Here is a 13,868-nt window from a genome sequence, read left to right as displayed (position 1 = left end):
TTTGTTAGGGCAAAGAGTTAATTTCCAGAGAAGTCACTGACTTGGATTAGTGCCAGAAATATTCTGCAACACACCTGGAAAATCCCGCAGGTCAGAACATTACATTTCCGTGAAAGGAATCAAAATGATGCCAGGCATGCTTTGCCCAGACACCCCCTCATCAGGCATAAAAACCAGTGGGAAGTGAGCTTAGCCTCTCCCAGATACCACCGGAGTGGAAAAGTTCTCCAGCCTTACCCGCCTGCAGTGGAAATACACATACAGAATAGCCACCTGAACAAGGAAGGCCCTATTTTATAACAGATAGTCCTAACGTGCCAGTCCTTGGCAGCTTCATGGAAGAGAAAGCACAGACTTGGCTTTTAAGAGCACTATAAGTCAGCCAAGGAATCAGCTGAAGATGTCTGGACCAGTTTATAATCTTTGCATCCTGCATTCCTCTTCCTTTTCCATAGTTTTCTTTCTTCTGTGTAAGGCAATGTTCAGCAGAACACCACCTTTACATAACAGGGCACAGAGTATGAGCTGGGCATAGATAGAAGGATGCAGCATAGAGAAATGATGTGTGACTAATAAAGCAGAAAGGTGATGTAGAACAGCAGCACCCTTTGCAGTGTGATAAGAACAACAGTTCCCAGATACTTTAAGTGCCTCCAGCAAAATGTTTAACAGACACCTGCAGTAATAGGCATTTTTCCCCTCTATTAAATTTGTTAACTTAAGACTTCCATTCCAACTTCTCTCAAGCACATACACTCACCAGCTTCAAGTTCTTCTCAAGAATGTGCCATGTTGGCTCCATCACTTCAAACATCATGTAATACTGGATATTCTGTACAAAATTCAGCATCCGCTGCCGCAGTGTGAAAGCACCAGCAAACCTAGGGGAGAAATCACACCCACACATCTTAGAGCTAGCAAATGCCACGAAGAACTATCACCAGGCTTGCACAGTCAAGCAGAGCTAAATATTTCTGTCCTAGCAAATTCACTGCTGCAGTATGGAAGGGATTATAAAGTTAATGCAAACCACTTCCGATTATTTTCCACATATTCAAATGCCTTTCCCTCAATTACTAGAGTCAGAGGTTTGAACTTCTTATAGACTGGACAATTACTTTGAATATTTGCTTATATTCAACTGAAATTTTAATATTAAATATTAAAGCAAATTTACTAGTGTAGCTACCGAGTGAGACACGCATTCATTAGCAGAGCAAAATTTAACAAGATAAATGGTTCATGTTTCTTTCCAGCCTTACTGGGAAAAAAATATTCTATGCCTTGCATCAGTATGTTCAGGGGATCCAAATATTTAATCAAATCACCTGCTACCTGGGGTATTTAATGCAATTTCACCTTAAAAATAGAATGGTAGGATTATATAGAGGTTCTTTCAATGTTAATTTATGCAGGCTCTGTGATGGCAAACTAAGAACTGACTTCAGAAAACTGGGACAGGTCACCAGAGATGTGGGGGATACCCACCCTAGGGGTTTTCAACCATGACTGTCCTGTCCCCTGCTGATCACAGTTGTCCTGTGAGCTGGAGGTTGGACTAGAGACCCTCACAGGTCTCCTCCACTAATACCTCTACAATTACAGAACCAGAGCTACCATCATGATGGCTGAGGTCAGCGCCAAGGCAGCCGAGGGTACCTTGTCACCAGAAAGCGCTCATTGGCAAGGTAGAAGGTACTACCAGCAATGCTGGGGTCTGTCTCACTCTCCAGATAGGCACCTCCAGCACCTGGGGTGCAGATCCAAAGACGAAAATCTACCCTCACAGATGGAACAAGATAGAATGATTTCCTGGGAAAACACCCCACCAATTTTACCTTATTCAATTTGTATCACACCAAAACCCCAAACATTAGCCAAGCTGCGTGAAGGTCATGAGTCCTTGCTAGTGGTCTGGCCAGAAGAAAAGAATGTTGCTTTTAAACTACTGGGGTCCTTACTAATCTTGCTGATGCTAAAGTAGCAACCAAGACAGTATATGCACAGATGTCCTCTGCTGTAACTGTTCAGTGTATAATGAGCTAACCCTAAAGACCATCTCTTCCTTTCCAAAACTTCATGCCAACAAAGAGGAATGAGCCAAGAAGCACAAAGATTATTGAGCAGACACTTCCTACTGAAACCTAAATTGTTATATTTTGACATCTCTCAGCCTGTAAGAAATTTGTAAGGATCTTTTTCATGTTGAAATGTTCTGATCCATGTCACGACATATCTAACTAGCAAGAAGAAACCCCAAAACTTCACATGTGATCCAGCAGACAAAAAGGCCATACCACTTAGCTGAATGCAGGGAGAATTGCTTGGCCGTCTTATTGCTGATCCAAACATTGCACAACTGTCTTTCCACATGTTTGCAATAGAACATGTGTCTGAAAAGCATCTGGTATCTTGTCAGTGCTTTCCTGGAAAGAAAGGAGAAACCCATTCAGATTAAGCCCTGTTCTGACTGACAGACTAAGCTGTGAAGTCTGAGGCTGCTCAAAGGCAAAGAGACTTTACACAATATGTTCCTTACGCCTTCAGGACGCACACAGATACGCACTGAAACAATTCGAACCAAAGAAAAAAAATAATCATTTGTTGTCATCCCAAAGAATTTCTCTCCAAGGAGTTCCTCCTCCATATTTCCTGCCAGTGGGTACATCACCAGCCTCCTTCTTCAATTCCCTCGAGCTACCTGCAGAAAGGTTACTCACATAGATGCCGGGACAGAGGGCTGAAAGCCTGCGGTCATGTACCCACTGCACTAAGACTGCTATGATCACCAAAACAATTCACTAGGATTCTCCAAAAAAGATGAAGAAAAAGCTGTAACCAAGCTACAGGCAGCAATACCCCATCAGCAATGCACTGTCAGAAGCAGATGGGTATGCTTATTTATAGCTTCAGGGACTGGATTCAGGTCTGCATTCAGACACTTTGGTGTAGGTGTCTACAGAGCTCCAGTCGATACAGTTCATGGAACCTTACCAAATAGTATTTTCACTTCCATCAGCTACCATCAGAGCTAATACACTTAATTTGAAAGAAAGAGACATAATTTCAAAAGCATCACATCATTAGAAAAGTCCCACTGTGTCAAGTGTTTTTTTAAAAGGGGAAATTAAGGGGCAAACTAATTGTTGGCATTTAACAATTCAACATCTGTCACCCTGTTCATGTTAACGCTGCTTGTCCTACTTGCCTTGGCTCACAGTAGCAGGTCTGCCAGTGTTTCTCAAGGGAAACAGGGGGCAAATCCCTGCAAAAAAATGAACCATCCTGTCCCTCATAACTCAATTAAATGCAAAATAGCTTGCTATAGCAATTCTAGCAACAGCCTGTATCCTTCTAGTTCGCAACCAGGCATACCAGAAAATGCATTTTGTTCTGCTCTCCACATTTGAGAAATGCTTAATTCTTGCATGGAAACCCTCTTGTCAGAGTTCATGTTCTCAGGGGAGATACTTCAGAAAGCCTTGGACAAATGAAAACTGGGTGACCAGTCACAAGTAATAGCAAGGACCAGGCTGAGAAAGCATCCTTTGATCTGTGTCTTCCCACCATTTAAAATGAAAGCTTGACTTTCCAAGCATGCCTTAGACATGGCCTAGTAGGGCATTATTGAAGATACAATCCATATTCCATAGCCTAGAAGTGGAGCAAGCAGGGATCAACAACCGCAAAGCATTCCATACTAGTCAACAACTTAAAACATCACTAAGGATACAGGCTTTCCGGTATTTTGCTGTGTGGAAATGTGTTTCAACCTCAATGCAAAAGCTTCTGTCTTTTTTTTCCTTCAGTGGATTGATACTTTACCTGTTTATAATAAGGGACAGAGGCCACTTAACAATGTAGTCAAAGGAAAATGCTTCCAGACCGCTGAGAGTGAGCTCTGTGGGATCTGCACTGATAATGGCCTTCTCCTGTTTCGTTTCTATGGCCAATACTCTCAAGAGCTGTGTAATGAGGTCATGAGGCATCAAATCAATCTATAAAGGAAAAGCAGGAAAAAAAAGAAGCTACAGGATATTCACAACTACTGCGTAGCAACAGACGTGTGGCAGAAGTGCAAATTATTAGAGTCACTCTCAAGTCATCAGACCACCTAGGAAGCGATAGTGAATGACATGATCTGGACAGCACTGCAGCAGACACCGGAGCAGTGTCACTGTAGTATTTAACAATCAGCATACAACATACTACTCTGCTGATCATTCTCCCTTGCCCTCAGCCTCTGTGAGGTCTATTCAGATCTCACACTCCCCAGACACAGCCTCTGTGCTGCTTCTCATCTGTAAAATACACAGTCATTAATAGGCAGGACTTCTAATCAGGTATTTTCTTGTACTGCAAAGTGAGCACCCAAGCTGAGATTAAGTATGAGAGACATACTACTACTTCCACCTCATCCTGAGGCCACCCAAAAGTACCTTCTCCATGTTCAGATGCCAGCAAGAAAATGCAGCCCCTTGTCCAGGGTGGGTACTTCCAGTTGCTAATCTGGATGAAAGAGGACTTAACCCAGAGGTCTACAGAAGGACAGCCATCAGTTCTCTCTTCCTTCACTGTACATTCAGCAGGTTCTTACAGGCACACGGATCTTCCCAAATCATGGAAGGCCTTCAGCTCAAATTCGATTATCTTCTGCTTACATACATTCTTACCTTTAAATCGTCCTTGAAAGGATCTGTGTTGGCTGTGCTCATTCGCAGGGCTAATTCAAGCAGAGCCTCTAGCCTCGTAGTTATGATGTCATCTACAGGCTTCTTAAGTTCCTCTTCTGTGAGATCCATGAAGTGAACAAAAAAGTCCCCTTGATCCATCAGGAAATAGTGTTTTATGGATCTGCTCAAGAAAATGGAGGGACAATTGATCATGTTTTTTAAAGCTGAAATTAATCCATATTAAGCCTAAAAGAACAAAAACAATCAATTCAGCCAGCCTGCTGAGTTTAATCACAAAATGTTCCTCTTCATACACTACACACAGCCTTATTTGGAGACTCCACATCTGGAGACTAGTCTTTTATGCATGTCCCCTCCTCCCTTCCACCTCAGCCAGGACGCTTTTGTGCAGTCAGATCAGGGCTGTTGCTGTTCTTTTTTCCTTGAAAAATGCGCCTTAGAAAAAAAAAAGTATGCACTACATTGCTGGGTGAAGGCTTATACTGCTACCCTGAACAACACTCCAACCTCCACGATGTGCAGATCCACCCAAGAGGCAGTTGCCAATACAGAGCAGAATCTTGGACTCCTTTGAATGAACAAGTATCTGTGCTGATTTTTTAAGTACTCTAGGTACTTGCATTGACTTCTGCTAATGCATAAACTTTAATTTTCACTTGGCACCAGGGAGGGTTGACTGCACTGGGCCAGGAGCTTGGAAATAGCTCAGAGGAGGGTTTGAGGATTAACTTAGTGCCTGGCTAAAGATCACACACGACAACTGCAGTTTTCAGAGCAAAAATAGGACCAGCACAGCCTTAACACAACGTGGCTGCAGACTCCTGATCACTGTCAATTTGGGACAATGCTCAGCCCCTCTGTTTCCCTGATTGCCATTACTCTCTTGAACCAAGAAAACTCCCCCAGTCATAAGGAAGTCACGACAGTGTCAGCGGGTAACTAAGGACACAACAGGTAGGGGAGCGAGATACTTACTGCTGACACACCCTAGAGTGCAAACCCAAATAAAAACCTGACCTAATGCTGGCGACAACCCCACTTCAAGCAGAAGGTTGAACTAGAGACCTGCCAAGGTTGTTGGTCCCTTCCAAGCAACATTTCTGGGATGCTGGAGAGAGAGAGTCAATACTCCCGCTTAACTGAGAAGTGGTTATCTGTCACAGGTCCCTGGGGTTTGATCACAACCATCCCACTTCAGCCCTCAAAGCGCACATACACGCTGGAAGCTCAGTAACTTCCTCCTCAACCAGCTGCCCCTGCCCTTGCACCCCAGCAGATTACATCCACACAGGACAGCTGCAGAATGATCTAGCAGAGAGGCTGTTTTGAAGATGAGGAGGTCACAGACATCAATCCCAGCTGGAGAGGCCGAGCAACACCTTAACCTGAAACTACATTGTGATAGACAGGCCCAACAGAAGACATGTGCCACCAGAGCTTTGGAAGCCAGTGTCTTTTGAACAATCCTATTAAGCAAAGAAGGCTTGGAAGGATGACAGTCATTAGCAAGGCTAGGAACAATCTCCTTAACTGACAGGTTTCAGACAGCTCTTATAACCTTTCATCAAACAAGGCATGTTCTCTGGTGGTTTTCACAGGACAGGAAGGCACATATCAGTTTCAAAGGACTGAACCATGGATCTTCAGGTCTTTCCACAATCTCTCTCAGCTGGAGCTGTAGTGTTCCCAGGTCTGGAGCAGACACCTTTGTTGCGGCTACAACTTTTTCAGACCTAGCATAAAGCAGGCCCAAAGCAATCCCACCTGGCCTGCTAGGCACATTCACTTCAGTTGCCATTACTGCTCCAGCTTATGTCTCCCAATTGGCATCTCCTTGTGCAAGTCACTTGGCAGGTTTGTCCCATGAAGCTCAGGCCACTTTCTTTCACAGTCTGTCACTGGTTTGAAGCAGAACCTCTGGTACCAGGTCTCAGCCCAATTACAAACTATCTTACAACCAGCTATCAGCTGCAATTTCTTCTACTATTTGCTGCTGTGTTGGTCTTCTGGATAGTTAAGATTCCTGTTTTTTCTGTTTTCTGAAGATGGCAATAAAACTAAAAGCTTGATTAGCACAAGAAAGCTGGAGTCTGCATGCTAGAATACACTTGCATTTGCTATCAGCTGAATGTGTTACAAGAATCAAAATACAGGCTGAAAATAAACTTTTAAAAAAGGACAATATTAAGAAAAACCCGGTACTGAAACTTGAGGCTAATACACTTACTCTTTCCTAATTACCTGTGTTTGCCTGAACAATAACCATGGCATATATTTGGTGAGATACTTAATATCAAGCTATTTCTTGTTCAAATTAAACTCTTCTTGATCATACCAGATGATATTGGGAAACTCCTTTCCTGGGTGGAAGTGACATACAGCTGTGGGACAAGTCACGAGAGAGGTGGGGGACGTCCATACTTGAGGGCAGGTTTTGGGATTGGGCTAGACAAAGCCACAACTGCCCCGACCTAGTTTTGGCAACAGCCTTCCAAGGAAGTTGGACTAGAGACCCCCAGACATCCTTCCCACCCAACATTTCTATGATTATACACTTTCCTTTTTTTTCTTCAGGAAAAAACCCAAATCTTAATTTTTCAGGTCAACCTTTCTAATGGAAATCAAGAGAATACATCAATAATATGCCAAGAAAAGAGAGCTAACTTCAAAACCTTATGTTCCCTATCAGAACCAATCTATTTAACATCCGTTTAGTAAAATAAATCAAACCTTAGGTGAGCCACCAGCTCTTTCTCCTCCATTAGGAAATCCAGAAGAACTTTGCTAGCATAGTTATATGCTTTTTCTATTTGTTCCACATATGCTCGCTCTTTTAAAGTATAGATGACCTCTTTAGCCACAGGGCAGGTAACATCCCGTCCACATTCTCGCACAACATTTAAATATTTCCCTAGAAGCAAAAAGAAAGAATATCCCATATTCATACCTACTGTGTATCCAACAGGAAAATTTTCAGACCACTACCTTCAAGAGGAAGATACGCTGTGAAATGTTTACACTAAATTTTACTGAAAGCTGGAAAGGATTTAGATACCTTTCAAGACCTTTCATCTTTCAAAAGACGATACAGAATTTTAAATTAGGCACCCAGTATCACATTTAAGAAGAGATTTAGAGATGATTTTGTTTCCCAGTGGTAGCAAAACATCTCTGCAGATAGCCAGAAACTCTGAAGAACTGGTGCTGCACTTCAGAAGTAGCTTTTGGAGGGTTCCTTACTTATGGAAAAGAACAATGGCAGCCATCAGGTTGCATGCTTCGTTTAAACACCCAAATTAAAACACAATGTGTAAAACCTCAGTTGTCTAGCTCCATCTAGCTAGCTGCTAGAAAACTGTACCCATGAAACAGCAGTACGACAGAGAGCTCCCCTTGCTGCTGGACTCCCTCCCACGTGTTGTTATACTTATAGGATTTGGGGTTCTTTTAAAATCTGATTCTTCTGTTCCTCTGAAAAGTTCAGCTGGACAACCCCATAAACTGGCAAAGCATGACGACATTTACTTTATCCTTAGATAAAGAATAGTAATGCTTGTCTCGAGATTCTTCCTACATCAGAAGCATATCTTTACCTACCTGTGCTTAGTATTTTGTCAGCCATTTTCTGCAAGAATGAGGGAATCTGTTGCTGAACAACAGTATATCTTTGATCCCAATACTTGTCATTATAGTCCTCCTGAATCTTCTCCTTCTGCAGCTCATGTTCCTCCACCATGAACTCACTGAACAGTTAAAGCAGATGTTTAGAAGCAGGAAGTGGTACAATGAGGATTACTTTTTTTGACCTGTAAACTGGTAATATGATCTATCAGAAATAAGGTCTCATGAAAATGCATTCCAATCAAGAACTGAAACTAGTCTGTATTTACAGTAAAAGAAGAAGCGTTATGCAGAGTGATTCTGCTAATCTGCAATCAATTATGACAGAAACAGAATTTTACAGGGTTCACAAACCAAGTCTAAACATTATTTGGTAGTCAGTGTAGAGGAGAGGAAGCTGGCCTTTGTCTGTCAGGAAAGCATTAATTTTAGCTATTTTAACTTGAGTTTTGCCCCCCCTTAGCATTCTGAAAATGTGGGAAACAGAAATGCTGCATAAACTACTAAAGACAGCAAAATGCTTCAAATGATTCTATAAAAGCCAAGAAACTTCAGAGTGCTGTTAGCTCATCTCAGATTAGCATATCAGTGGACTACATTTAACCTAGATTCATTGAGTTATCACACTCGTGCCCCATGAGAAGAGGGCTCACCCCTGTTGTGAAGAGGATGAGGATGTGAGAGGAGAATATTTAAAGGGGGACAGGCACGGTAAGGTGGAATTTGAGTGGACTGCATATCTGAACCGTTGTGCTATTGACTTTTGCATAGAATTTCTTTCAATCTGGAAAAATAAAGCAAGTGACAGTGTCTCTGACTGTATAACCCCTGAATCAAACAAGAAATGTAGTTAAACACGCTCTTGCAGCTCCCCTTCCTTGCAATACTGCCTTGCCTACCTACTGCTGCCAGGTCCAGGCCCCTAGGCTATGCAGACTCTATAGAGCAGAGGGATAGGTGCACTAAAAAAGTAGAAGCCAAAGACCTGAACAGTATTTCTTAACTTTTACATTCATTTTCATTCCTTAACTGTTCTTTACCTGTACGGATCATTAATGATGCCTCGATATATCCACTTTTCCAGAATTTCAAAATAAGGCACACTGGCTGCCTTGGTTAAATACAGGCACAGCTCCTGGGCCTGGCTGTCCCCCGTGTAATTGAAAGTCTTGTCATGGAGTAAGCTCAGGGTTGATCCTCCCATACACTCACCTTTATCCACAGAAGTAGCTAAAATTTAAAAATATAGATATAAGACACAAAGCTGACACAGATTAATTGCACAAGCTATGCTGTTAAACGTAATGAATTTAGCAGTTGATTAGCTGACCATCCTAAGTCACAGATCTCCATGTCAGCTGTAGACCCCTGCTGTTAGATACAAGGCCATTCCACCACAAAAGCAAAAGCTTACATCCTGAAATGTCCTAAAATGAAAACTCAAATGATCCACAGTCTAAAATAGCAATAACCAAGCCCAGCCCTCCAGGGGAGGAGAACTGAACTCAGGTAGACACAAAGTACATGGTGGCTTAGAGTCCAAAAGCCTCCTACACTGAGGGGACCATGTACAGAGATCCACTTTCCAGGTGGTCATGGAAGAAACACACACTTCAGTGACTCACTTGAGAAACCTCTGATCTCAAAAGCACTTCTGTTCTCAAGTGTAACACTGAGGTAGCCATGCACATAGCTCAAACACCAGGATTTAGGTAGGTTGATAGGGAAATTTGTACTTTGCCATCACAATAGAGACGTATGGATGGAGGAATACAGTACTGCCGTGAGTTTCGGATTGACATAAATCTTAATGTAGTTGGCTAACTGCTGTGTTCCAAAAAACTGAAAATTTCAGCAAACACGAATACCAAGAGGGATCACCCAATTCCAGATTGTGAACAGAACAGATATTTACACCCAGATAAATTCTCTGGGCTGAGTAGGGAGAAACGTACAAGTATTCTCACACCAAAGAGTTTAACCAAAATTACTGAGGTAACTGCATCTGTGACCAACAACCTCAACAGCACAGGCTGGGACTGGCTGGTTGAGGAGCAGCACTGCAGAGAACAACCAGGGGGTCCTGGTGGACAACCAGCTGATCATGGGTCGGCAGCGTGTCCTTACAGCAATGAACACCAACTGCACCCAGGGCTGCACTGCCAGCAATTATTCCCCTCTGCCCAGCACTGGTGAGGCTGCACCTGGAACACTGCATTCAGTTTGGGGTCCCCAGTGCGAATGACAAAATGAAGAGTCCAGCAGAGTCCAGTTAATAAGATAGGGGGGGCTGGTGCCTAGGGCACACAAGGAGAGCCTCAGGGAGCTGGGCTTGTTAGCCAAGAGAAGAGAAGATGAAGCTGAGGGTTGTCGAACCTCATTCCTTCACTATCCAATGGATGGTTCTAGAGGAGATGGTATGAGACTCTTCTTGGAGAAGCACAGTGACAATATCAAAAGGGCAAAAGTTACAAGAAGGACAACTCCAGTTGGAGATACAGAAAGAAATGTTCACAAAAAGGGTGGTGAAGTCATGGGAAAGGGCTCAGAATGGTGCGGGATCTCCACTGCTAGGGATTGTCCAGACTCACTTGGACACGGCCCTGAGCAACCTGCTGTAGCTGTGAGCAAGGGGCTGGACTAGAAAGTTCCAGGGGTTCCTTCTGGTTGAATCGGTTTGTGGTTATACATCCACACACAGCTGGAGAGGCATTTGGAAAGAAGCTGAGCAGAGACAGCAGTAGTGGAAACAACTGATCCGAAGGGCATGGATTGTGAAGGTAAAAGGCATGGACTTGCCTCATGACAGCTCTGAAGGGCAGATTCAGCCCTAGAGCTCACCACTCTCAAAAAAGAGCAGTGCTCTGACAAGTACGATTCCCTTTGGCTTTCTTTTTTAATATAACATAAAATTAAAATGACATATGCCCTCTCTGTATTGCTACTGTGCAGAGTTTTCAGAAGCCACTGTCACGCACCTGTCAAAATGTAATGACTGTATTTTTGAAACTCACCAAGTGAAGCAAGAATCTCCAGGGTCCTCATTGTGGGCTGGATATAAAACCAGAGCTTCTGCAGTGACAGAAGTCCCTGTCTCTGAAGATGTTCCAACTGGGTAATTAGTATCATGTATTCCTTGATTAGAGTCCGCATAGCAGCAGCCAGAGCATGATTTACCTGTCCATACTCAAAGGAAGACTTCTCCTCTATGAACCTGTAAAAAGCAAAATGGAAACTCTTTCAGGCAAGGCACCTTCTATCATTTTCAGGAATTTTATCTTCAGGACACTGTACAAGCACACAAATAGATCATGTGTTGGAAAGTGCACCAGTCTTTAGATGGAGTTTCGGGTTCCACAATTGCTCTGTGTCCCCCTGCCTATTTCCCATTCCCACATTTCCTAGTATGGAAAGCTGTGGGAAGATGTTTCCCCTCAAATTGCAGGGAAACTAGAATTATTTGCAAAATGACTATGTAAAAAGTGAGAGCCAGGATTTTCAAGGTGATTGTCTTTGCACAAGCAACAGATTAGGGACAGGAAAAGATCTCAAAAGGAAGTGATGAGCACCCAGACATGTGCAAAAAGCACTGTTGCTAGCTTCTGACACCACATGCCACAGCAGGGATTTATCTGACCAGATTAAGATGGCTCCGTATGTGTTAGTGGAGAGAGACAGATGTTTCTGAACACAAGTCGTATCATCTGGAAGGAGACGTGTAAAAGAGACTGGATGAATCACATCCTAAAAATGATTTGCTCTTTTTGCTGATCTTTTAGGGACTGCGAATCAAATGCAGACATCTACACAACAAACATCTGCTGTTAGTGAGATGTACCTTGTACTAGGATCTTTTAACAATTACTTAAGGTAGCTACCAGAGACTAGGCAGCAGCAGGTTCTCTTGTGCGGAAGCACACAAAGGTTGTCTCAGTCTTGGACGACCAGAGGAAAGCAAAAAGCAGGAAATGTGGAGAAATTCATAGCAGAGTGGGAACAGACAAGACAGAATAAGCAGACATATCCTATTTGCACTTTGCCTGAATGTACCAAGACCAAGTCTGGACAAAGCAAAGGTGAGGTGAATGAAGAAGTGAACTGGCAACACAGAGAAGAAACCCAGCAAAAAGAAATGTTGCTAAAACCAATACAAAGAAATTGTCATTCTTATTTTATATCCCTGTAAGTTTAAATTAAGCTTGGAAGTTAACATCTGCACAATGACACATTCACTATTCTACAACCTGGTGCTCAAAGGAGAACATCTTCCTCTGACAAAAGTCAGCTTGGTACCTGGTGACAGCAGAGTAACTTGCTGCTACGGGAAGAATCCTGGTCACGAGCTCTTTGATGGACAAGTCCAAGTTTGGATCAACTGAAAACGCTCGGTTCTGCCTGCCTACGAAAGGCTGTGCTGTGATGTATCTTCCATCCACACCAATCAGAACGTACAGCAAGTCCTCCACAATCATGGATTCTTGGGAGGCTAATGGCAAAGTACCTGTTTTCAAAGAGAAGACAAAAAAAGAACACAATCAGAACATGCTGCAGTACTACCTGATTGTCCACTCATATCATTTCAGTCTAGTACCCGAAGCTTGAAAGGAATATATACTACCATTCAAAGAGAACAAAGGAAGATCACACAAAGCCAAATCAAGATAGAGAGAAATAAAACTGAGTTAGGGTCAACTCCAAAATCATCTACCTGGCTTTCAAGGAAAACAGAATCCCTTGCTCATTTATACCCAAAGCAAACGACGTAGACAGGGCTATACATCTGACATCTGCGGCCAAGAGAACATCACCCATCACCCACAGGTTGTGCTGCTGATCCTTCCACCCAAAAGGGCTCAGTTATACTGGACCCAAAGAGCTCCAGTCTTGTCAACAACAATCCCTACCTCCCCTCCACTGAAATATTCAAATATCAGGAAAACAGTTCAAATACAGACACAAAGAAATGCTACCCCAGCAAAAGCGGCAGGTGGACCGCAAACTGTAGGGTCTCTGAATGGTGTGGTCAACTACAAACAAGCTGCAAAGAAGCATAAAGGACTCAACCCAAAATATAACCAAGTGCATCAGAAGATCAGGGAACCAATTGGCTGCAACACTAACTACAGCAAAGCTTATCTCATGAAACAAGGTAGCAATCCCTCTCCATTTGTAGGATTGTATGTGACAGAACAAATGGTTCTGAGCTTGCTAGGAACATAACCTTACAGCATATCCCAAAAGGCCCCAGCAGAAATGCACTGGTGAACAAGCCATATAAAGGCACCTCCAAGAATGAGCCTATTGTTTTCATGTCCCCCTTAGACGCTGCTCAAATGCACATCAGGAAGAAGCTACAGGTTTCTTGTAGGAGCCTCCACATTTCTGGGGAATGGAAACATGAGTCTCTAACTCAGCTGTTCTCTTCCAAAAAAAGTACTTAAATCTAATTTATGAATAAGAAACTACACACAGCTCAGCGTAAAGCTAGAATACAACAGGGAGAGATTAGTCCCCTGCTGCTCTAGTGAGGAGACAGCAAATCAGGGAGGTTGT

The 13,868-nt window shown here is 43.0% G+C and overlaps 1 protein-coding gene across 2 annotated transcripts in view; it reads right to left on the bottom strand.

The window, feature by feature from the left end:
* TUBGCP2 (tubulin gamma complex associated protein 2) overlaps window positions 1-13,868 on the bottom strand; it is a 37,918-nt gene that overhangs the window by 12,715 nt on the left and 11,335 nt on the right. For both annotated transcript variants that reach the window (XM_049810369.1, XM_049810368.1), the window contains exons 6-14: window positions 12,609-12,816; window positions 11,330-11,529; window positions 9,356-9,545; window positions 8,292-8,437; window positions 7,425-7,605; window positions 4,674-4,854; window positions 3,826-3,998; window positions 2,298-2,426; window positions 761-881 (exon numbers count right to left, since the gene is read on the bottom strand). In XM_049810369.1, the coding sequence (XP_049666326.1) occupies window positions 761-881; window positions 2,298-2,426; window positions 3,826-3,998; window positions 4,674-4,854; window positions 7,425-7,605; window positions 8,292-8,437; window positions 9,356-9,545; window positions 11,330-11,529; window positions 12,609-12,816 (1,529 nt within the window). The remainder of the gene's footprint in view (window positions 1-760; window positions 882-2,297; window positions 2,427-3,825; window positions 3,999-4,673; window positions 4,855-7,424; window positions 7,606-8,291; window positions 8,438-9,355; window positions 9,546-11,329; window positions 11,530-12,608; window positions 12,817-13,868) is intronic.

The sequence above is a fragment of the Accipiter gentilis genome, chromosome 9 (genome assembly GCF_929443795.1).
Source record: "Accipiter gentilis chromosome 9, bAccGen1.1, whole genome shotgun sequence".
Classification (NCBI taxonomy): domain Eukaryota; kingdom Metazoa; phylum Chordata; class Aves; order Accipitriformes; family Accipitridae; genus Astur; species Astur gentilis.
Note: the sequence above shows the minus strand (reverse complement) of the source record. Positions and strands in the feature narration are given on the sequence as shown.